The 23,867-nt window shown below is 46.4% G+C and overlaps 1 protein-coding gene across 2 annotated transcripts in view; it reads left to right on the top strand.

Moving 5' to 3' along the window:
* RASSF7 (Ras association domain family member 7) overlaps window positions 1-4,529 on the top strand; it is a 99,143-nt gene extending 94,614 nt beyond the window's left edge. For both annotated transcript variants that reach the window (XM_063944794.1, XM_063944793.1), the window contains one exon: window positions 4,164-4,529. In XM_063944794.1, the coding sequence (XP_063800864.1) occupies window positions 4,164-4,195 (32 nt within the window). In that variant the 3' untranslated portion in view covers window positions 4,196-4,529. The remainder of the gene's footprint in view (window positions 1-4,163) is intronic.
* The last annotated feature ends 19,338 nt before the right edge of the window (window positions 4,530-23,867 follow it).

The following is a 23,867-nucleotide window of genomic DNA, read 5'->3' as shown; positions in this document are numbered from 1 at the left end:
CCTCCTTTTGTACCTCCGGTGGCGCCTTGGGACCTTAACGTGGTGTTAAGTTTCCTTAAGTCACATTGGTTTGGTTTAAAACAGTGGAGTTGAAATATCTCACTTGGAAGGTGGTCATGTTGTTAGCCTTGGCTTCGGCTAGGCGAGTTTCAGAATTGGCGGCTTTATCACATAAAAGCCCCTATCTGGTTTTCCATATGGATAGAGCGGAATTGCGGACCCGTCCTCAATTCCTACCTAAGGTGGTCTCATCCTTTCATATGAACCAACCTATTGTCGTGCCTGTGGCTACACGTGACTTGGAGGATTCCGAGTCCCTGGATGTGGTCAGGGCTTTGAAAATTTACGTGGCCAGAACGGATAGGATCAGAAAAACAGAAGCACTGTTTGTCCTGTATGCAGCCAACCAGGTTGGCGGCCCTGCTTCAAAGCAGACTATTGCTCGCTGGATCTGTAACACGATTCAGCAGGCGCATTCTACTGCTGGATTGCCGTTACCAAAATCGGTCAAGGCCCTTTCCACTAGGAAGGTGGGCTCTTCTTGGGCGGTCTCGGCACTACAGCTGTGCCGAGCTGCTACTTGGTCGGGTTCAAACACCTTTGCAAAATTCTATAAGTTTGATACCATGGCTGAGGAGGACCTCCTGTTTGCTCAATCGGTGCTGCAGAGTCATCCGCACTCTCCCGCCCGTTTGGGAGCTTTGGTATAATCCCCATGGTCCTTACGGAGTCCCCAGCATCCTCTAGGACGTTAGAGAAAATAAGATTTTAAACCTACCGGTAAATCTTTTTCTCGTAGTCCGTAGAGGATGCTGGGCGCCCGTCCCAAGTGCGGACTACTTCTGCGAGACTTGTATATAGTTTTGCTTACATAAGGGTTATGTTATAGTTCCATCAGGTTGGACTGATGCTACGTTATTTTTTCATACTGTTAACGGTTTACTTGATACACAAGTTATACGGTGTGGCTGGTATGAATCTTGCCCTTGGATTAACAAAAATCCTTTCCTCGTACTGTCCATCTCCTCTGGGCACAGTTTCTCTAACTGAGGTCTAGAGGAGGGGCATAGAGGGAGGAGCCAGTGCACACCCAGACCTAAAGTCTTTCTGAAAGTGCCCATGTCTCCTGCGGAGCCCGTCTATCCCCATGGTCCTTACGGAGTCTCCAGTATCCTCTACGGACTACGAGAAAAAGATTTACCGGTAGGTTTAAAATCTTTTTTTTTTTTTTTTCTGTAGTCCTGAAATTGTGAGAACAGGATTCTGGTGGTACATGATGGGGGTGTAGTATGGTATGCCGGCGGCCGGGCTCCCGGTGACCAGCATACCGGCGCCGGGAGTCTGACCGCTGGCATACCGACAGCGTGGCGAGCGCAAATGAGCCCGTTGCGGGCTCGCCACGCTGCACGCGCCACTCTATTTTATTCTCCCTCCAGGGGGATCGTGGACCCCCACGAGGGAGAAAAGGTGTCGGTATGCCGGCGCCGGTATACTGTGCGCCGGGATCCCGACAGTCGGCATACTGAAGACCACCCCATGTACCATCACACTTCTCCTTAACAGGCTGGAAGGCTTTTGTACAAAATTAATGACTAGTTTCTCCGGTGGGTTCTACCGCTAGTTGTAATCCATTCGTTGATATTAGATGGGGAGAAACCCTTACTAAAGCTAGGTCCACATTAGACTGTTCTTTAAACTATCTGCCTGTTTACGACAGATCGCAAAGTCAAATTGTTAAAATTGTCCAGTGTGTATCCACTATGTCGCTGACTGTGTGTGTCGTCAGCGACATTGCCCGTAGGACCTGCATGTAGCTCAATCTGGCGACATTGCAGGTGAGGGCCATGTTGCCGAGTGCAGCATGGCCCCAACCCCCTGCCCCCGGCATCGGCAAGTGTGTATGCACTTCCTGCTACCAGCATCCCCACCTGGTCCCAACACCGCCGATGCCGTGCTAGGTACACATTGTCTAATGTGTACCCTGTTTACAACAAAAAAGCCCTATTTCAGGGGGACATGGGGCTTACCTCCCATTAGTAAATATGTATGGCCCTGTAAACAAAAGTTACTATAAAGTCAGTACTAGCCACAGTAATGTTATTGTCCAATAAACAGTGCACTGTGGCCAAAATAATGAAAAGAATTAGAAGCTCAATGGCACACAGTTGAGCTCCTAATTCGGTATACAGATACGAGCCATTTTTATATGCCGGCTGTCTGGATCCCTGCGCTCACCATACCGGCGCTGGGATCCCGACAGCCGGTATACCGACAACTATTCTCCCTCTTGGGGTGTCCACGACACACCTAGAGGGAGAATATACACGTGCCACCATGCCCACAGTGTGGCGAGCGCAGTGAGCCCGCAAGGGGCTCTTTTGCGCTCGCCCTGCTGTCTGCATGCCGGCGGTCGGGATCCTGGTGCCGGGATCCCAAGCGCCGGCAAAACGTAGTAGACCCATACAGATGTGTTCTCATACATCATTACAGCAGTAACCCCTCTCGGTGTGCCAGGTCCCCTGAGACTCCGCTAACTTCTGGCCTCTTTTCCAAAAAATGCAACAAGGACACCCCAGGAGCAGTGCTGATTAATTTGATATGCATCACTTGTATATTTGTGGAGGTTCACTCACGCCAGGCATCTCACGCTCTACAGCGTATTGAGGCTAGATATATGAGGACATATCTGTAGATGAGGGGTGAGCGCATAAGACACTGCAAACAAAATATGCAAAAGGAAAAAATGAGGCTAATAAAATCATAACACCGTGACACCGAGGCACAGATGACAGTAATAAAGGAAATGAGAAAATATTAGTGTTCTCTTGCTTAAGGCCATGGACACAAATTAGGGTACAATTAAATCTGAAAAGTGTTTGATATTGGGAGACCATTCTACTTTTAAGCATTGCAGCATTGTGTGTCTCTTCTGCATATACAGTATGACATATAGAGATCATGGTATATTAGTAGTTATTCCTTGCCAAGGGCGTAACTACCATAGATGCAGGCAGTGCATCTGCTATGGGGCCCAGTGCTGTGAGTGGCTCACTTTCCCCTTTCAAAGTTACATGTGTTATGTACATTTTTTGCCATTGGGTGGTACGTAGGGGTCCTTTCAAAGTTTTCCTTGGGGTCTGCAATATATCTAGGTATGCCCCTGGACCTGCTCATTGTAGTGTGGTATAAAATGAACTGTAGGGCATTTTAATGTTCTATAATATGAACTGGGGCACTGTAATGAGGCACAATATGAACAGGGAGCACTATATATCATAATGTGAATTGGGGGTACTGTGCGGCTTAATGTATACTGGCAGGTCTGAAGTGTGACATAGGGTGAACTTAATCACTACTGCGATTTATGTAAAGAAACTAGGGGGGTCATTCCGAGTTGATCGATCGATCGCTAGCTACTTTTAGCAGCCATGCAAACGCATAGTCGCCGCCCACGGGGGAGTGTATTTTCACTTTGCAAGTGTGCGAACGTGTGTGCAGCCGAGCGGGACGAAAAAGTTTTTTGCAGTTTCTGAGTAGCTCTGGACTTGCTCAGCCCTTGCGATCACTTCAGTCTTTTTGGTCCCGGAATTGACGTCAGACACCCGCCCTGCAAAAGCTTGGACACGCCTGCGTTTTTCCAAACACTCCCTGAAAACGGTCACCCACAAACGCTCTCTTCCTGTCAATCTCCTTGTGATCGGCTGTGCATATGGATTCTTTGTTAAATCCATTGCCCAGCACGATCCGCTTTGTACCCGTATAACGCGCCTGCGCATTGTGGTGTTTACACATGTGCAGTAGTAACCTGTTCGCTGCGAAAAACGGCAGCAAGCTATCAACTCGGAATGAACCCCTAGGGCACTACTATGGGGCATAACATTAAATAAGGCTCTACTGTGGTTCAGAAAATAAACTAGGGCACTATTCTAGTGCATAAAATTAACAACTGCTGCAGGGAAGTGTCTCTCTATAAGCATTGGGTCTGAGGCCAATTCAAAATGGTGCTACGGGGCCCACAAGGTTCTGGCTACGCCCCTGTTCCTTGCCCAACATCTAGCTGAAGATGCTTAGAGGTTAGTGGTAGAAGTGGTTGTAGCAGTATGCCCTGCACACACATCTGATGTTTATTACGATTAATCTCACCTTTCTATATTTCTTTACAGTTCTACCTTCACATGACACGTCATGGACTTAAAGAATAACCTCTAATCAGTGACACCAAAACATGTTATGAATATTTGTTGAAATATTTTAACTATATATGGACATATAATTTTATGTATAAATATATATGAATATTTTATAAATGTGTATGTATATATAATGTTTATATTGTTTTTTATTATACATTACTTTTTCTATACGTGTATAGAAATTTCTAGCCTTTTAATATGAATATACCAGATGTAATAGACCTGGCGTGGGGACACACCTGCGCGGACCTCAAGATAGGACATGGTGGTACATACAAGTGTACATTTTCACTTATCCAATGAGAAATAATAATAAAAAAGTACTATTTTTTTTTTTTTTGTGTTCTTAAGAATCGTTCTTTAACTATCAAAATACAGTGTCTTATGTTACTGTGGGAGACTCAAAACTGAGTGTATTCCATAGTGAAAGCTTCCACGAAGAGAAGGTGCAATGCACCAAATTTACTAACAGATTGTTGAGAGGAATAGTAAATCTATACAGCACGTGCATTCTCCTCTGCTAGGCACAATAAAGCAGAGACAATATTGCATATGTTAGGGTGCCTTTAAACATTTTATCTGTGAGTCGGCCAAGCAGGAAGTATGAGAAATATATGGCGTGACTAAACCTCCAATGTAAATAATTATTAACCAGACCGCAGCATAGCCATATAAAGACACAAAGCCACATGCATAGAGTTTCAACACTGCACACAACAACTCAGGCCTTTTTAATAGGAATATCCGCTTTAGGGAAGGCTAATTATGAAGTAATGACGTCAACGTGCCCAGATTAGCATATCCTTAGGTTAAAGCATGTCACCTGTTTTATAGAGGAGCCTCAGAGCTATTATACTCTGGGACACTTTCTGAGTGAGACTATTGCATAAGGAAATTCCTCTTTCTCTGATGAATGCACTTCTGTATACACTGAGCTCTAAGTATGGTTTAAAGAGAAGTGGAGGCGTTGCCTGTAGCAACCAATCAGATTCTAACACATTCTTTTATAGAATTTACTAGAAACTAGATGAAGGATAGCTAGATTCTGATTGGCTGCTATGGGAGACAAATCTTTTAAAAGAAGCTTTGCTAAAACTCCCAGAGAGAGCAGCAAAATGAGAATAAAACTAACCTGATGCACAGGCTTCTCTACTCTGATAACATACCTGATGCACAGGCTTCTCTACTCTGATAACATACAAATAATGCGCTCATATAGAGGATCGCTAAACACATCTGTTCATCTCTGGTTCAGAGGGATACACTTACCCCGCACAGGGAGAACTTTTAACGGGATACGGTCATTAGGTCGACCACCATTGGTCGACATACATTAGGTCGACATGGTCAATAGGTCGACATGAGTTTTTCACATTATTCTTACTTTTTTTACTTTTTCATACTTTACGATCCACGTGGACTACAATTGGGAACGGTAACCTGTGCGGCACCTTGCCCGAAGCGCGAGGGGACACTATGCACTAATTGGGGTTCCCCGTCACTTTACGAAGAATCCGACACCACAAACAGTAAAAAAAAAAACTAATGTCGTCCTTTTCCCATGTTTACCTGCATGTCGACCAATAGTGGTCGACCTAATGACCCATACCCCTTATAACTATGGGGTATTTTTGTCTTGGAGGCATGTCATAGGGTCCAAAGCTTGCAGGTGCGGAATGCCGACCAATCTTGGACGTTTTTGTTTTTTTTGTAAACGGCATTTACAAGGCATGCTTTTTCCTTGTAAATGATTGCCTTTAAAAAAAAACAAAAAAAAAAACCCCATCTGAGATTGGCAGGCATCCCGCAAGCTCGGCCCCTATTACATATGCCCCTTGGTTAGAGAGAGAGAGAGAGAAAGAGAAACTACCAGCCAATCAGCTTCTGTAATTTTTCAAACACAGCCTCCTGGCTGTCTCTCTCTCTCTCTGAAGGTGCATACACACTGTATTCTATTCAGCTGTGTTTTCAGTCTTCTCTACTTAAGGCCCCTGTGTATGTTATTGTTCAGTATATAACTTCAGTCACACTCCTCCTGCCAGCTGTGATTGGTCTTGTCCATGGAAACCTAGCACTGTAAACACCTAATAAAACGGGTGTGCAAATGATGCCAAGAAATGTGGCTCACTGTACATGATATTTGCATTAACATGAAAGCAAGCTGCCCACATGCAGCTCTTTCGAACAGGAATTGGAATGTGCATATTATTATGCAGGGAGATTAGATGTGTTTCTTATAGCCTGTATGACATAATACTTAGGCTAATAAGTAATGATTTATAGATTTGGCTAAAAGGAACAGTTCACTAATGTAACTTCAATATAAATCATGTTTACCAGTGAAAGTCCAACGGGAAAAAAAAAAACCCTTCTCTTATGCTTTTATTGTAATGAGTAATTATGGAGAGAAAAACAAACCAAAACATAACCATGACAAATATTTATCAAAGCTTGGAGAGAGATAAAGTGCTGACCAATCGGCTTTAGTCATGTTGCAGGTGGTTTGAAAAATGTCAGTTAGGAGATGATTGGTTGGTCCTTTATCTCCCTCCAAGCTTTGATACAGTGCATCCGGAAAGTATTCACAGCGCTTCACTTTTTCCACATTTTGTTATGTTACAGCTTTATTCCAAAATGGAATCATTTTTTCCCCTCAAAATTCAACTCGCAATACCCCATAATGACGTGAAATTTTTTTAAAATTTTTTTTCTCTTCTTTTTTTTTAGATTTTTGCAAATTTCTTGAAAATATAAAACTAAGAAATCACATGTACATAAGTATTAAAAGCCTTTGATCAATACTTTGTTGATGGACCTTTGGCAGCAATTACAGCCTCAAGTCTTTTTGAATATGATGCCACAAGCTTGGCACACCTATCTTTGGGCAGTTTCGACCATTCCTCTTTGCAGCACCTCTCAAGCTCCATCATGTTGGATGGGAAGCGTCGGTGCACAGCCATTTTCAGATCTCTCCAGAGATGTTCAATAGGATTCAAGTCTGGGCTCTGGCTGGGTCACTCAGGGACATTCATAGAGTAGTCCTGAAGCCACTCCTTTGATATCTTGGCTGTGTGCTTAAGGTCGTTCTCCTGCTGAAAGATGAACCGTCGCCCCAGTCTGAGGTCAAGAGTGCTCTGGAGCAGGTTTTCATCTAGGATGTCTCTGTACATTGCTGCATTCATCTATCCCCTCTATCCTGACTAGTCTCCCAGTTCCTGCCGCTGAAAAACATCCCCACAGCATGATGCTGCCACCAACATGCTTCACTGTAGGGATGGTATTGGCCTTTCCTCCAATCATGACGCCTGGCATTCACGCCAAAGAGTTCAATCTTTGTCTGATCAGACCAAAGAATTTTGTTTCTCATGGTCTGATAGTCCTTCAGGTGCATTTTGGCAAACTCCAGGTGGGCTTCCATCTGGCCACTCTACCATAGAGGCCTGATTGGTGGATTGATGCAGAGATGTTTGTCCTTCTGGAAGGTTCTCCTCTCCCCACAGATGAATGCTGTAGCTCTGACAGAGTGACCATAGGGTCCTTGGTCACCTCCCTGACAGTTTAGACGGCTGGCCAGCTCCAGAAAGAGTGCTGGTGGTTCTGAACTTCTTCCATTTACGGATGATGGAGGCCAAAGTGCTCATTGAGACCTTCAAAGCAGTAGATATTTTTCTGTACCCTTCCCAGGATTTGTGCCTTGAGACAATCCTGTGTCTGATGTCTACAGATGGGTGTAGTATGGTATGCTGGCAGTCGGGCTCCCGGCGACCAGCATACCGGCGCCGTGAGCCCGACCGCTGGCATACCCGACAGTGTGGCGAGCGCAAATGAGCCCCTTGCAGGCTCGCTGCGCTCGCAGCGCTGCAGGCACGGTGGCGCACTATGCTATTTTATTCTCCCTCCAGGGGGGTCGTGGACCCCCACGAGGGAGAATGTGTCGGTATGCCGGCGCCGGTATACTGTGCGCCGGGATCCCGACAGCCGGCATACTGAAGACCACCCCTACAGTCAACTCCTTTGACTTTATGCTTGGTTTGTGCTCAGACATGCACTGTCAAGTGTGGGACCTTACATAGACAGGTGTGCCTTTCCAAATCATGTCCAATCAACTGAATTTATCACAGGTGGACTCCAATTAAGCTGTAGGAACATATCAAGGATGATCAGTGGAAACAGGATGTGCCCGAGATCAATTTTGGAGCTTCATGGCAAAGGCTGTGAATACTTATGTACATGTGATTTCTTAGTTTTTTATTTTTAATACATTTTCAGAAGTCTCAAAAAAACTTTTTTTCATGTTTTCATTATGGGGTATAGTGTGTAGAATTTTGAGGGGAAAAAAATAATTTATTCCATTTTGGAATAAGGCTGTTACATAACAAAATGTGGAAAAAGTGAAGCACTGTGAATACTTTCCGGATGCACTGTAAATATCCTCCCATGTACTTAAAAATTCAAACTGGTAGCATTCATTAAGAGTATGACCAGGTGAACATTTTATCAGAAAGAGGCTCTATTTTTAATCCTATATCTCTTATTCCAACAAAAATTCCACTTTGGGTTAAGCGTCAAGTGTACAGTGTTTCAGTAGTTTTATAATGAGCAGTCGGTTAATGAACATGAATCCTTGTGTATGTATACAGCAAAGCAAACAGGAGTCTCAGACTAGAGTTTACACTTGAAGTGACTAAATTCTGCATATACAGTATAAAGATGCTGTTTGCTGAAGCCATAGATCAAGATTTACAACAGATAATACAGTTTAGATAAACAAGTCTGTCTACAGATGGCCCAGCTCTCAATTTGTGGTACGCCAACTATGCTCTGCACTCAGCAGTTTGTAGGAGGCAGCTCATACTGTATATACAAGAGAACAAGCTGCAGCCGAGAAGGTGGAACTCTGTACATGAATATTAACTAGAAGAAAATGAGAACTGGACAGAAGGCACCTAACAAAAGTCCTAAGCCTTTTAAGCACCAAGACTGCTTAACCCATACATACGCTGTGGATGGCAGCCATTCCTCTTCAAATTCAGCTAAACACCAAATACACAGTTGTGGATGCTTCAGGTCAGTGGTTCCCAACTCCAGACCTTACCACAGCAGTCCATTGTGCCCCCCTCTCTCCCATCCGGCATCTCAATTACTGTTTGGTGGGCACAGTAAAAGTGGAGGCTGCTGTGCTTGCTTCCAGTTGAAGAGTGGGCTGGGGTTGAGGTGGAAGGGACAGTTCCGATGGGGTGGGCCAGGGTTGAGGTGGAGAAGGCGGCTAGGTATCCTCCTTCTGGCAGGGAAGCTCAGAACAGTGAGTTACACCACCAATACGCCGCACTGTGCTGATGTTTGTCAGTGCCACGCGACGTTTGGCCATATCACCTCTGGGCGGACTGCCCAAGAAATATAGCTTAGGCAGAACATTAAGGGTGTTTCTCAGTACCTAGAAATGCTCGCCGACTAACCGCAATCTCAGCCCCGCCGCCCTCATTGCATAATGCCGGGATTTGCAAGGGTCATTTCGGCTCTGCCCCCTCCCTATACGCCTGCAAATCATGGCATTATGCTGTGAGTGATGGGGCCCTCATGACACAATTTACCTGACCCTGCCCACAAGACCTGCAGTGCACAACATCTTTCCGATGAAGGTGTGTATATATACACTTGCCTACCTGACCCTCTCCATGAGGGAGAAAATGTTCTGTTCCTGGACTTTCCTGGTAATGTATGATTGCCATCACCTGTGGTGAAACACCTTTCTTATCAATTACCTAGCTCACCACAGGTGATGGCAATCATACATTACCAGGAAAGTCCAGGAACAGAGCATTTTCTCCCTCATGGAGAGGGTCAGGTAGGTAAGTATGAGATAGATCATAGGTTCTCAAACTCGGTCCTCAGGACCCCACACAGTGCATGTTTTGCAGGTTTCCTCACAGAATCGCAAGTGAAATAATTTGCTCCACCTGTGAACCTTTTACAATGTGTCAGTGAGTAATTAATACACCTGTGCACCTGCTGGGTTACCTGCAAAACATGCACTGTGTGGGGTCCTGAGGACCGAGTTTGAGAACCTGTGAGATAGATAGATATCTATCTATCTATATATATATATATATATATCCCCCCCGCAAATACTGCATTTTTCCCAGCCATGTGCAGATGTGTTGTCCTACATCATCGCTGCAGTCACGTTAAGCAGCCCTTCTAGTCGCAAGCGCGTTCACTAAACAGGTGTGTTTTTGTGCATTATTTCTCTGAAAATCACATCGCTGTGTGAATAAGATGCACAAGCAGACTGTTGCGTAAAGTGATATGCAGCATGCCTATATTCTGTGTGCGACTATGGCTGTATCTGCATATAAAATGCTACGTTAGTGTTTTCCTGGTAAACACTGTAATGTAGCATTTCATATGCAGATGCAGGCACATACAGAATATAGGCATACCGCATATAGTTTTAATTAGAGTTTGCTTGTGCATCTTATTAGCATAGCGATGTGATTAAGATGCATGATCTACAAAAAATAAGATTTTACTTACCGATAAATCTATTTCTCGGAGTCCGTAGTGGATGCTGGGGTTCCTGAAAGGACCATGGGGAATAGCGGCTCCGCAGGAGACAGGGCACAAAAAGTAAAGCTTTTCCAGATCAGGTGGTGTGCACTGGCTCCTCCCCCTATGACCCTCCTCCAGACTCCAGTTAGGTACTGTGCCCGGACGAGCGTACACAATAAGGGAGGATTTTGAATCCCGGGTAAGACTCATACCAGCCACACCAATCACACCGTACAACCTGTGATCTAAACCCAGTTAACAGTATGATAACAGCGGAGCCTCTGAAAGATGGCTTCCTTCAACAATAACCCGAATTAGTTAACAATAACTATGTACAATTTATGCAGATAATCCGCACTTGGGATGGGCGCCCAGCATCCACTACGGACTCCGAGAAATAGATTTATCGGTAAGTAAAATCTTATTTTCTCTATCGTCCTAGTGGATGCTGGGGTTCCTGAAAGGACCATGGGGATTATACCAAAGCTCCCAAACGGGCGGGAGAGTGCGGATGACTCTGCAGCACCGAATGAGAGAACTCCAGGTCCTCCTTAGCCAGAGTATCAAATTTGTAAAATTTTACAAACGTGTTCTCCCCTGACCACGTAGCTGCTCGGCAAAGTTGTAATGCCGAGACCCCTCGGGCAGCCGCCCAAGATGAGCCCACCTTCCTTGTGGAGTGGGCCTTTACAGATTTAGGCTGTGGCAGGCCTGCCACAGAATGTGCAAGTTGGATTGTGCTACAGATCCAACGAGCAATCGTCTGCTTAGACGCAGGAGCACCCATCTTGTTGGGTGCATACAATATAAACAACGAGTCAGATTTTCTGACTCCAGCTGTCCTTGCAATATATATTTTTAATGCTCTGACAACGTCCAGTAACTTGGAGTCCTCCAAGTCACTTGTAGCCGCAGGCACTACAATAGGCTGGTTCAGATGAAATGCTGACACCACCTTAGGGAGAAAATGCGGACGAGTCCGCAGTTCTGCCCTGTCCGAATGGAAAATCAGATATGGGCTTTTGTAAGATAAAGCTGCCAATTCTGATACTCTCCTGGCAGAAGCCAGGGCTAGAAGCATGGTCACTTTCCAAGTGAGATATTTCAAATCCACCTTTTTTAGTGGTTCAAACCAATGAGATTTTAGAAAGTCCAAAACCACATTGAGATCCCACGGTGCCACTGGAGGCACCACAGGAGGCTGTATATGCAGCACACCCTTAACAAAGGTCTGGACTTCAGGGACTGAAGCCAATTCTTTTTGAAAGAAAATCGACAGGGCCGAAATTTGAACCTTAATAGATCCCAATTTGAGACCCATAGACAATCCTGATTGCAGGAAATGTAGGAATCGACCCAGTTGAAATTCCTCCGTCGGAGCACTCCGATCTTCGCACCACGCAACATATTTTCGCCAAATTCGGTGATAATGTTGCACGGTTACTTCCTTCCTTGCTTTAATCAAAGTAGGAATGACTTCTTCCGGCATGCCTTTTTCCTTTAGGATCCGGCGTTCAACCGCCATGCCGTCAAACGCAGCCGCGGTAAGTCTTGAAACAGACAGGGACCCTGCTGAAGCAAGTCCCTCCTTAGAGGTAGAGGCCACGGATCTTCCGTGATCATCTCTTGAAGTTCCGGGTACCAAGTCCTTCTTGGCCAATCCGGAACCACTAGTATCGTTCTTACGCCTCTTTGCCGTATAATTCTCAATACTTTTGGTATGAGAGGCAGAGGAGGAAACACATACACCGACTGGTACACCCAAGGCGTTACCAGCGCGTCCACAGCTATTGCCTGCGGATCTCTTGACCTGGCGCAATACCTGTCCAGTTTTTTGTTGAGGCGAGACGCCATCATGTCCACCATTGGTCTTTCCCAACGGGTTACCAGCATGTGGAAGACTTCTGGATGAAGTCCCCACTCTCCCGGGTGAAGATCGTGTCTGCTGAGGAAGTCTGCTTCCCAGTTGTCCACTCCCGGGATGAACACTGCTGACAGTGCTATCACATGATTCTCTGCCCAGCGAAGAATCCTTGCAGCTTCTGCCATTGCACTCCTGCTTCTTGTGCCGCCCTGTCTGTTCACATGGGCGACTGCCGTGATGTTGTCCGACTGGATCAACACCGGTTTTCCCTGAAGCAGAGGTTCTGCCTGGCTTAGAGCATTGTATATTGCTCTTAGTTCCAGAATGTTTATGTGAAGAGACGTTTCCAGACTCGTCCATACTCCCTGGAAGTTTCTTCCTTGTGTGACTGCTCCCCAGCCTCTCAGGCTGGCGTCCGTGGTCACCAGGATCCAATCCTGTATGCCGAATCTGCGGCCCTCCAATAGATGAGGACTCTGCAACCACCACAGAAGAGACACCCTTGTCCTTGGAGACAGGGTTATCCGTAGGTGCATCTGAAGATGCGACCCTGACCATTTGTCCAACAGATCCCTTTGGAAAATTCTTGCGTGGAATCTGCCGAATGGAATTGCTTCGTAAGAAGCCACCATTTTTCCCAGGACTCTTGTGCATTGATGTACAGACACCTTTCCTGGTTTTAGGAGGTTCCTGACAAGCTCGGATAACTCCTTGGCTTTTTCCTCCGGGAGAAAAACCTTTTTCTGAACCGTGTCCAGAATCATCCCTAGGAACAGCAGCCGAGTTGTCGGCATTAACTGGGATTTTGGAATATTCAGAATCCACCCGTGCTGTTTTAGCACTTCTTGAGACAGTGCTAATCCCATCTCTAGCTGTTCTCTGGACCTTGCCCTTATTAGGAGATCGTCCAAGTATGGGATAATTAATATGCCTTTTCTTCGAAGAAGAATCATCATCTCGGCCATTACCTTTGTAAAGATCCGAGGTGCCGTGGACAATCCGAACGGCAGCGTCTGAAACTGATAGTGACAGTTTTGTACAACGAACCTGAGGTACCCCTGGTGTGAGGGGTAAATTGGAACGTGGAGATACGCATCCTTGATGTCCAAGGATACCATAAAGTCCCCCTCTTCCAGGTTCGCTATCACTGCTCTGAGTGACGCCATCTTGAACTTGAATTTCTTTATGTACAGGTTCAAGGACTTCAGATTTAGAATAGGCCTTACCGAGCCATCCGGCTTCGGTACCACAAAAAGAGTGGAATAATACCCCTTCCCTTGTTGTAGAAGAGGTACCTTGACTATCACCTGCTGAGAGTACAGCTTGTGAATGGCTTCCAAAACCGTCTCCCTTTCGGAGGGGGACGTTGGTAAAGCAGACTTCAGGAAACGACGAGGTGGATCTGTCTCTAATTCCAACCTGTACCCTTGAGATATTATCTGCAGGATCCAGGGATCTACCTGCGAGTGAGCCCACTGCGCGCTGTAATTTTTGAGACGACCGCCCACCGTCCCCGAGTCCGCTTGAGAAGCCCCAGCGTCATGCTGAGGCTTTTGTAGAAGCCGGGGAGGGCTTCTGTTCCTGGGAAGGAGCTGCGTGTTGCTGTCTCTTCCCTCGACCTCTGCCTCGTGGCAGATATGAATAGCCCTTTGCTCTCTTATTTTTAAAGGAACGAAAGGGCTGCGGTTGAAAAGTCGGTGCCTTTTTATGTTGGGGAGTGACTTGAGGTAGAAAGGTGGATTTCCCGGCTGTAGCCGTGGCCACCAAATCTGATAGACCGACTCCAAATAACTCCTCCCCTTTATACGGCAAAACTTCCATATGCCGTTTTGAATCCGCATCGCCTGTCCACTGTCGCGTCCATAAAGCTCTTCTGGCCGAAATGGACATAGCACTTACCCGTGATGCCAGTGTGCAGATATCCCTCTGTGCATCACGCATATAAAGAAATGCATCCTTTATTTGTTCTAACGACAGTAAAATATTGTCCCTGTCCAGGGTATCAATATTTTCAATCAGGGACTCTGACCAAACTACCCCAGCACTGCACATCCAGGCAGTCGCTACAGCTGGTCGTAGTATAACACCTGCATGTGTGTATATACTTTTTTGGATATTTTCCATCCTCCTATCTGATGGATCTTTAAGTGCGGCCGTCTCAGGAGAGGGTAACGCCACTTGTTTAGATAAGCGTGTTAGCGCCTTGTCCACCCTAGGAGGTGTTTCCCAGCACTCCCTAACCTCTGGCGGGAAAGGGTATAATGCCAATAATTTCTTTGAAATTATCAGCTTTTTATCAGGGGCAACCCACGCTTCATTACACACGTCATTTAATTCTTCTGATTCAGGAAAAACTATAGGTAGTTTTTTCACACCCCACATAATACCCTGTTTAGTGGTACCTGTAGTATCAGCTAAATGTAACGCCTCCTTCATTGCCAAAATCATATAACGTGTGGCCCTACTGGAAAATACGGTTGATTCGTCACCGTCACCACTGGAGTCAGTGCCTGTGTCTGGGTCTGTGTCGACCGACTGAGGCAAAGGGCGTTTCACAGCCCCTGACGGTGTTTGAGTCGCCTGGACAGGCACTAATTGATTGTCCGGCCGCCTCATGTCGTCAAACGACTGCTTTAGCGTGTTGACACTATCCCGTAGTTCCATAAATAAAGGCATCCATTCTGGTGTCGACTCCCTAGGGGGTGACATCCTCATATTTGGCAATTGCTCCGCCTCCACACCAATATCGTCCTCATACATGTCGACACACACGTACCGACACACAGCAGACACACAGGGAATGCTCCTAACGAAGACAGGACCCACTAGCCCTTTGGGGAGACAGAGGGAGAGTTTGCCAGCACACACCAAAAGCGCTATATATATATATCAGGGATAGCCTTATAATAAGTGCTCCCTTATAGCTGCTTTGTTATATCAAAATATCGCCATAAATTTGCCCCCCCCTCTCTGTTTTACCCTGTTTCTGTAGTGCAGTGCAGGGGAGAGACTTGGGAGCCGTCCTGACCAGCGGAGCTGTGAGAGGAAATGGCGCCGTGTGCTGAGGAGATAGGCCCCGCCCCTTTTCTGGCGGGCTCGTCTCCCGCTATTTAGAGAAATCAGGCAGGGGTTAAATATCTCCATATAGCCTCTAGGGGCTATATGTGAGGTATTTTTAGCCTTTATATAGGTTACATTTGCCTCCCAGGGCGCCCCCCCCCAGCGCCCTGCACCCTCAGTGACCGCGTGTGAAGTGTGCTGAGAGGAAAATGGCGCACAGCTGCAGTGCTGTGCGCTACCTTTAGAAGACTGCAGGAGTCTTCAGCCGCCGATTCTGGACCTCTTCTGACTTCAGCATCTGCAAGGGGGCCGGCGGCGCGGCTCCGGTGACCATCCAGGCTGTACCTGTGATCGTCCCTCTGGAGCTTGATGTCCAGTAGCCAAGAAGCCAATCCATCCTGCACGCAGGTGAGTTGACTCCTTCTCCCCTCAGTCCCTCGCTGCAGTGATCCTGTTGCCAGCAGGAATCACTGTAAAATAAAAAACCTAGCTAAACTTTTTCTAAGCAGCTCTTTAGGAGAGCCACCTAGATTGCACCCTTCTCGGCCGGGCACAAAAATCTAACTGGAGTCTGGAGGAGGGTCATAGGGGGAGGAGCCAGTGCACACCACCTGATCTGGAAAAGCTTTACTTTTTGTGCCCTGTCTCCTGCGGAGCCGCTATTCCCCATGGTCCTTTCAGGAACCCCAGCATCCACTAGGACGATAGAGAAATATAAAAAAAAAAGTCACCTGACATTAACAGAGCTGCCAGCTGACTCGTGCCAGACATTGAGCAGTGCATGGTGTATTGAGGCTAGATGTAGGAGGACAAATCTGTACCACTAATAAGTCACTGTTTGTGGATTTCCTTAAATCATGCACAGGTGAATGAGTTTAGTTTGCTGGATCAGTAATTATCCTACCTGCTTACACAGACATGAGCTGTTGGGGGTACTTGAAGTTTGGAAATGAGAAACACTGGTTTAGGCGAATGCCCAAGAACTGTTCACGTTCCAGCCCCGTACAGCCAATGGCCTTAGTGTCTTGGAGGAAGCAGCAGAATGTTGCTCTGCATAATGTTTTGGCGTGAAATATGGCTCTGCATACGCTCTGATAACTTATAGGCCCTACACACTGGCCGATTTTTTGAAAGATATGAACGATCTCGTTCATAAATGAACGAGAACTCGTTCATATCTTTCAGTGTGGAGACTCCAGCGATGAACGATGCGCGTCCCCGCGCTCGATCATCGCTGGTCTCCCGTCGGCTGTGCATGCAGGCCAATATGGATGATCTCGTCCATATTTGCCTGCACTTCAATGCAGCCGCGTGACGGGGGGAGTGAAGAAACTTCACTCCCCCCGTCACTGCCCCCCCGCCGCCGGGTCGCTCGTCGGCCGTATCCGCCGTCGGGCAGCTCGGCGGCGGGTCGGCCAGTGAGTAGGGCCCTTTAGACTTACCATCACATGCCATAAATTTGCTTTATAACAAGACCTCAATTTTATCTCTCGTTTAAAGAACACTTTTTTTTTTGCTAGTTACAGCACGTGCTGCAACACCGCTCAAGATGACATTTATGAACTAGCACAAACATCATAATACAAGTATAAACTCTGTGTGCAGGGACACAATTACTAAAATGTGATACAATTTGACTGATGTCATATCTTAAAGGAGCACTGAACCTCTAAGAATAAACAACTCACATGTACGATAAACATTTACATTTTATTGAATGATTGATAAACAAAACAAAAACAGAGTCTGGTAAGTTCTGTTCTATTGGTCACTGACGGCATTCACTATTACCCCTTTTCCACTAGCTCAAAAAACACGGGTAAATGCACGGGGGCGCGCATTTACCCGTGTTTTTTGCAAGTGGAAAAGGGTAAACCCGGATCAAGTGATCCGGGAATCCTACCCTGGTAGCTAGCCGGGTGGAACACGTGTTCAACCCGGCTAGCTGTCTAGTGTGAACGGGAGCCGTGTCGAGGTGACACGGCTCCCGTTCACAGTGCATAGGGAAGGCGGCGCTGGGAGATCATGTGATCTCCCTGCGCCGCCCCTGCCGTGTCACTAGAAGCGTCACCAACCCGGCATTTGCCGGGTTGTGACTGCTAATGCGAAAGGGACCGAGCACGGGTCGCAGCAGGGGGCAGCTCCCGTGTCAGGCTCCCGGCTGCGACCCGTGCTCGTTAGTGGAAAAGGGGTATATGTGAGCCTATCACTGCTGCACTGTGTACAGTCCCATAGTGACTGCCATGCCTAATAAATGAATCATAATCGGTTTGGTCTTTATTGGTGGTGTGGATTAATAGATCGGCAGTGTTAATAGGCTGATATAAAAAAGGTTGACACGTTTGTGTTATTTTAACACTAAACTTAACCCTGTTCCTAGTGCTTAAACCTAACCGTACCCTTCCGCAGCCTAAACCAAGTGCTTAACCCTAACCGTTCCCTCCGGAAACTAACTTTAAAAATCATGAAAATCCATGCGTCAACCTTTTTTGTGTTGATCATTTACATGTTGACCTTTTGACCTACTGACGGTCTATCTTCCATCCGGATACCATTTAATGGCCATTCTGTGTGGACATCTTCTGACTACAGTCATAGAGGGGCAGATGTATTAAGCCTGGAGAAGTGATAAAGCAGTGATAAGTGCAAGGTGATAACGCACCAGCCAATCAGCTCCTGTCAGTTTACATATTGGAGCTGATTGGCTGGTGCGTTATCACCTTGCACTTATCACTGCTTTATCACTTCTCCGGGCTTAATACATCTGCCCCAGAGCTCTGAGTCACACTGGAGTTGGGCAGTTATATGTGTGACCAAACTGCCCCCTGATCCCAATATTTATTTGTGGCTGGCCATAGTGCACTCTCTAAAACTGTGCATTCACTATACAATTATCTGGCAGATCATCTGCCATATCTGGCTAGTTGGAATGAAGATCTGGCAATGGATGAGAACAAATCACAATTGACCATTTGTTCCCAAACATTGGAAAATGGACAAAAAAAGTATTGTTCATACAAAATTGGTTAGATCTGTGATTTAACCAGGTTATCTGAACAGGTTTTGTCCGTTTTCCAGTGTTTGGAGGCAGGGACAGACCCTCTAACTATATCATAATAATAATAATAATAATAAATACAATACAAACCACCCCACACTTTTTTGATGAGCATTAGAGACATTATTGGACTTGACAATTCAGAGAAGCACATAACATACATACCCAAGTAATGTATAGTTACTCTTTTGTTATATAAACAATTTTGAAAGTTATATAGCAAAGAACTCCTAAAAAAATAATATAACCCTGCCTAGGGACCACAGTAGAAGTATAAAGACTGAATAAATAGGACTGTGTGCTCAAAAACAGGTGGAGTAGAATCACTTGGACGGTTCCAGTACACTTGATGGGACGGTGTCATTCCAAGAGGCTGGTTAGCCGCTGTCACACGCACAGTGGTAATCTTATAGCAGCGCAATGTGCGTTAGTCAGTGGCTCACCTGCATCTGGAAGATCTCCTCTTCCCTGACTACAGCAATGAACACTTGGCTGCAGATCTTCTATTCTGATTTTCATAGGAAACGTCAGCTTTGAACAGTTGCAGATCATACCGGATTCCTGCAAGAACAAACCTATAATAAAATACTGGACAATAAACATTTAACTATGCATATTTAGACACGGCAAGAAGGGAAACTTAACTTTAACCCATTACATCTTCTAGTATCTTCTCATTTGTGTAAATTCAACCATATGAACGACTCTAGTTGCTGTTTTTTTTAAAGGATGACTGCATAACCCAAGCCCCTAGTTAGGAGCCCCTTCAAAGTTAATGTAAAACAGATGCTTCTATTTGGAAAGTAGGGAAGTCCCTTATGTTAGATGACATTTTAATTTCCATTAATAGTGTTCTTGAAAATGGCTGTTTCTGAAGGCCAATATAAAAATCAGTTGTTTAACACTTAGGGGGCATTCAATTAGTGCTGTTTTTTCTACCAGTCGGAAAAAAAACAAGAAAAAAAAACGCACTTCTCGCCAGTTTAGGTCGAATTTACATTCGACTTAATCAATGTACGTGCCATTTATTCGACTGGTTGAAAAATCTGGCACTGGCGAAAACCATGTGTAATGGCAAATTTGCCACCGATACACGTGTTTTGGCAAATTTGCGGGTGTTTTTGCCCATTTTTGGAGCAACTTTTGCCCATGCTGATTCGACAAAAAAAGAAAAAACAGTGAAATTGCATGGGTGAAAATGGTTTAAAAAACGTCCGAAAACACCCGCAATTTGTATACCATGTCGAATTAATTAAAAAAAAAAAAAAACACAGCACTTAATTGACTACCCCTTAGGGGTAGACATACTATTTAGCAGTTTGTCTAAGCCGTCAATGTTCAGCAGTTTTGATGGATATAGGGGGCGATTGAAATGTTTTTTGGGCATCCAAAGTAATGAGACCCCTCCAAAGTAATTAAATTGTTACTCTGATTGGGCGCCCATTACTTTTTAAGTGCCCAAAAAAAGCTAAACCAGACTAAAATAGTACCCACAGCACGAAAAGTCCCAGTTGGGCGCCCCAAACAGGACACTTTTCTGCTCATCACCTCAGGAGGCTGCGAGCAGAAATGCCGGTAGTGATCGCACACGAGCTGCAGAACAATTGACTTGCTGCTATCAGGTGCCATTTAGTGGCGGGTGCCTAGAAAACAATTATATCACCCCTTTAAAGCGGCAGCAGAAATAAATTCTAAACCAGGCTCGTGTAGCATTTGTTTCTGTCGCTATTTCAAACTATTAGTCAAAGCCACCGGTCATAGTCTTCTTTGCCAAACCGCTGAATACTAAATCTACTATTTATAAGCGGATTTATACAATTATTGGGCTGATTTGCAAATAATCAGGTGATCAGCATGTTTTGGGCATATACAGTCAGATAAAATGCCTGTCAGACCGACACCTTGCTAATATCCGGGACATACATGGGGAGATCTCGCACAGTGTATGATATCACTAGAGCGTCCACAGCTATCGCCTGAGGGTCCCTTGACCTGGCGCAATATCTTTTTAGCTTTTTGTTGAGGCGGGACGCCATCATGTCCACCTGTGGCCTTTCTCAACGATTTACAATCAGCTGGAAGACTTCTGGATGAAGTCCCCACTCTCCCGGGTGGAGGTCGTGCCTGCTGAGGAAGTCTGCTTCCCAGTTGTCCACTCCCGGAATGAACACTGCTGACAGTGCTATCACGTGATTTTCCGCCCATCGGAGAATCCTTGTGGCTTCTGCCATCGCCATCCTGCTTCTTGTGCCGCCCTGTCTGTTTACATGGGCGACCGCCGTGATGTTGTCTGACTGAATCAGCACCGGCTGGTTTTGAAGCAGGGGTTTTGCCTGACTTAGGGCATTGTAAATGGCCCTTAGTTCCAGAATATTTATGTGTAGGGAAGCCTCCTGACTCGACCATTGTCCTTGGAAGTTTCTTCCCTGAGTGACTGTCTCCCAACCTCGGAGGCTTGCATCTGTGGTCACCAGGACCCAGTCCTGTATGCCGAATCTGCGGTCCTCGAGAAGATGAGCACTCTGCAGCCACCACAGCAGAGACACCCTGGCCCTCGGGGACAGGGTGATCAGCCGATGCATCTGAAGATGCGATCCGGACCACTTGTCTAACAGATCCCACTGAAAGATCCTTGCATGGAACCTGCCGAATGGAATTGCCTCGTAAGAAGCTACCATCTTTCCCAGGACTCGCGTGCAGTGATGCACCGACACCTGTTTTGGTTTCAGGAGGTCTCTGACCAGAGATGACAACTCCTTGGCCTTCTCCTCCGGGAGAAAAACCTTCTTCTGTTCTGTGTCCAGAATCATACCCAGGAACAGCAGACGCGTCGTAGGAACCAGCTGCGACTCCTGCCGTGCTGTTGTAGCACTTCCTGAGATAGTGCTACTCCGACCAACAACTGCTCCCTGGACCTCGCCTTTATAAGGAGATCGTCCAAGTATGGGATAATTATAACTCCCTTCTTTCGAAGGAGTATCATCATTTCGGCCATTACTTTGGTAAATACCCTCGGTGCCGTGGACAGACCAAACGGCAACGTCTGAAATTGGTAATGGCAGTCCTGTACCACAAAACAAAGGTACACCTGGTGAGGTGGGTAAATGGGGACATGTAGGTAAGCATCCTTGATGTCCAGTGATACCATGTAATCCCCCTCTTCCAGGCTTGCAATAACCGCCCTGAGCGATTCCATTTTGAACTTGAACTTCCTTATATAAGTGTTCAAGGATTTCAAATTTAGAATGGGTCTCACCGAACCGTCTGGTTTCGGTACCACAAACATTGTGGAATAGTAACCCCGTCCCTGTTGAAGGAGGGGAACTTTTATTATCACCTGCTGGAGGTACAGCTTGTGAATTGCCGCCAGCACTACCTCCCTGTCCTGGGAAGTAGCTGGCAAGGCTGATTTGAGGTAACGGTGAGGGGGAGACGTCTCGAATTCCAGCTTGTATCTCTGAGATACCACTTGTAGAACCCAGGGATCCACCTGTGAGCGAACCCACCGGTCGCTGAAGTTCCGGAGACGGGCCCCCACCGCACCTGGCTCCACCAGTGGAGCCCCAGCGTCATGCGGTGGATTTAGTGGAAGCAGGGGAGGATTTTTGTTCTTGGGAACTGGCTGTATGGTGCAGCTTTTTCCCTCTACCCCTGCCTCTGGGCAGAAAGGACACGCCTTTAACCCGCTTGCCTTTCTGGGGCCGAAAGGACTGTACCTGATAATACGGTGCTTTCTTAGGCTGTGAGGGAACCTGAGGTAAAAATGTCGACTTCCCAGCTGTTGCTGTGGAAACGAGGTCCGAGAGACCATCCCCAAACAATTCCTCACCCTTGTAAGGCAAAACCTCCATGTGCCTTTTAGAATCCGCATCACCTGTCCACTGCCGAGTCCATAATACTCTCCTGGCAGAAATGGACATTGCATTAATTCTAGATGCCAGCCGGCAAATATCCCTCTGTGCATCTCTCATATATAAGACGACGTCTTTAATATGCTCTATGGTTAGCAAAATCGTATCCCTGTCGAGGGTATCAATATTTTCAGACGGGGTATCGGACCAAGCTGCTGCAGCACTACACATCCAAGCTGAAGCAATTGCAGGTCTCAGTATAGTACCGGAGTGTGTATATACAGACTTCAGGATAGCCTCCTGCTTTCTATCTGCAGGCTCCTTTAAGGCGGCCGTATCCTGAGACGGCAGTACCACCTTTTTTGACAAGCGTGTGAGCGCCTTATCCACCCTCGGGGATGTCTCCCAACGTAACCTGTCCTCTGGCGGGAAAGGGTACGCCATCAGTAACTTTTTAGAAATCACTAGTTTCTTATCGGGGGAAGCCCACGCTTCTTCACACACTTCATTTAACTCATCTGATGGGGGAAAAACCACTGGTTGCTTTTTCTCCCCAAACATAATACCCTTTTTAGTGGTACCTGGGTTAATGTCAGAAATGTGCAACACATTTTTCATTGCCGTAATCATGCAACGGATGGCCCTAGTGGAATGTACATTAGTCTCGTCCTCGTCGACACTGGAGTCAGACTCTGTGTCGACATCTGTGTCTGCCATCTGAGGTAGCGGGCGTTTTTGAGCCCCTGATGGCCTTTGAGACGCCTGGGCAGGCACTGGCTGAGAAGCCGGCTGTCCCACAGCTGTTATGTCATCGAACCTTTTATGCAAGGAGTTGACACTGTCGTGTAAAACCTTCCCCATATCCATCCACTCTGGTGTCGACCCCGCAGGGGGTGACATCACATTTATCGGCACCTGCTCCGCCTCCACATAAGCCTCCTCATCAAACATATCGACACAGCCGTACCGACACACCGCACACACACAGGGAATGCTCTGACTGAGGACAGGACCCCACAAAGTCCTTTGGGGAGACAGAGAGAGAGTATGCCAGCACACACCACAGCGCTATATAATCAGGGATTTACACTGACACAAAGTGATTTTTCCCTATAGCTGCTTTTCATATACAGTTTGCGCCTAAATTTAGTGCCCCCCCTCTCTTTTTTACCCTTTGAGCCTGGAAACTGCAGGGGAGAGCCTGGGGAGCTGTCTTCCAGCGGAGCTGTGAAGAGGAAATGGCGCCAGTGTGCTGAGGGAGATCGCCGAGAAAGGGCGGGGCTGACTTCTCC

This window comes from Pseudophryne corroboree, chromosome 11 (genome assembly GCF_028390025.1).
Source record: "Pseudophryne corroboree isolate aPseCor3 chromosome 11, aPseCor3.hap2, whole genome shotgun sequence".
NCBI classification, from domain to species: Eukaryota; Metazoa; Chordata; class Amphibia; order Anura; family Myobatrachidae; genus Pseudophryne; species Pseudophryne corroboree.
This window is presented reverse-complemented; position numbering and strand designations above follow the sequence as displayed.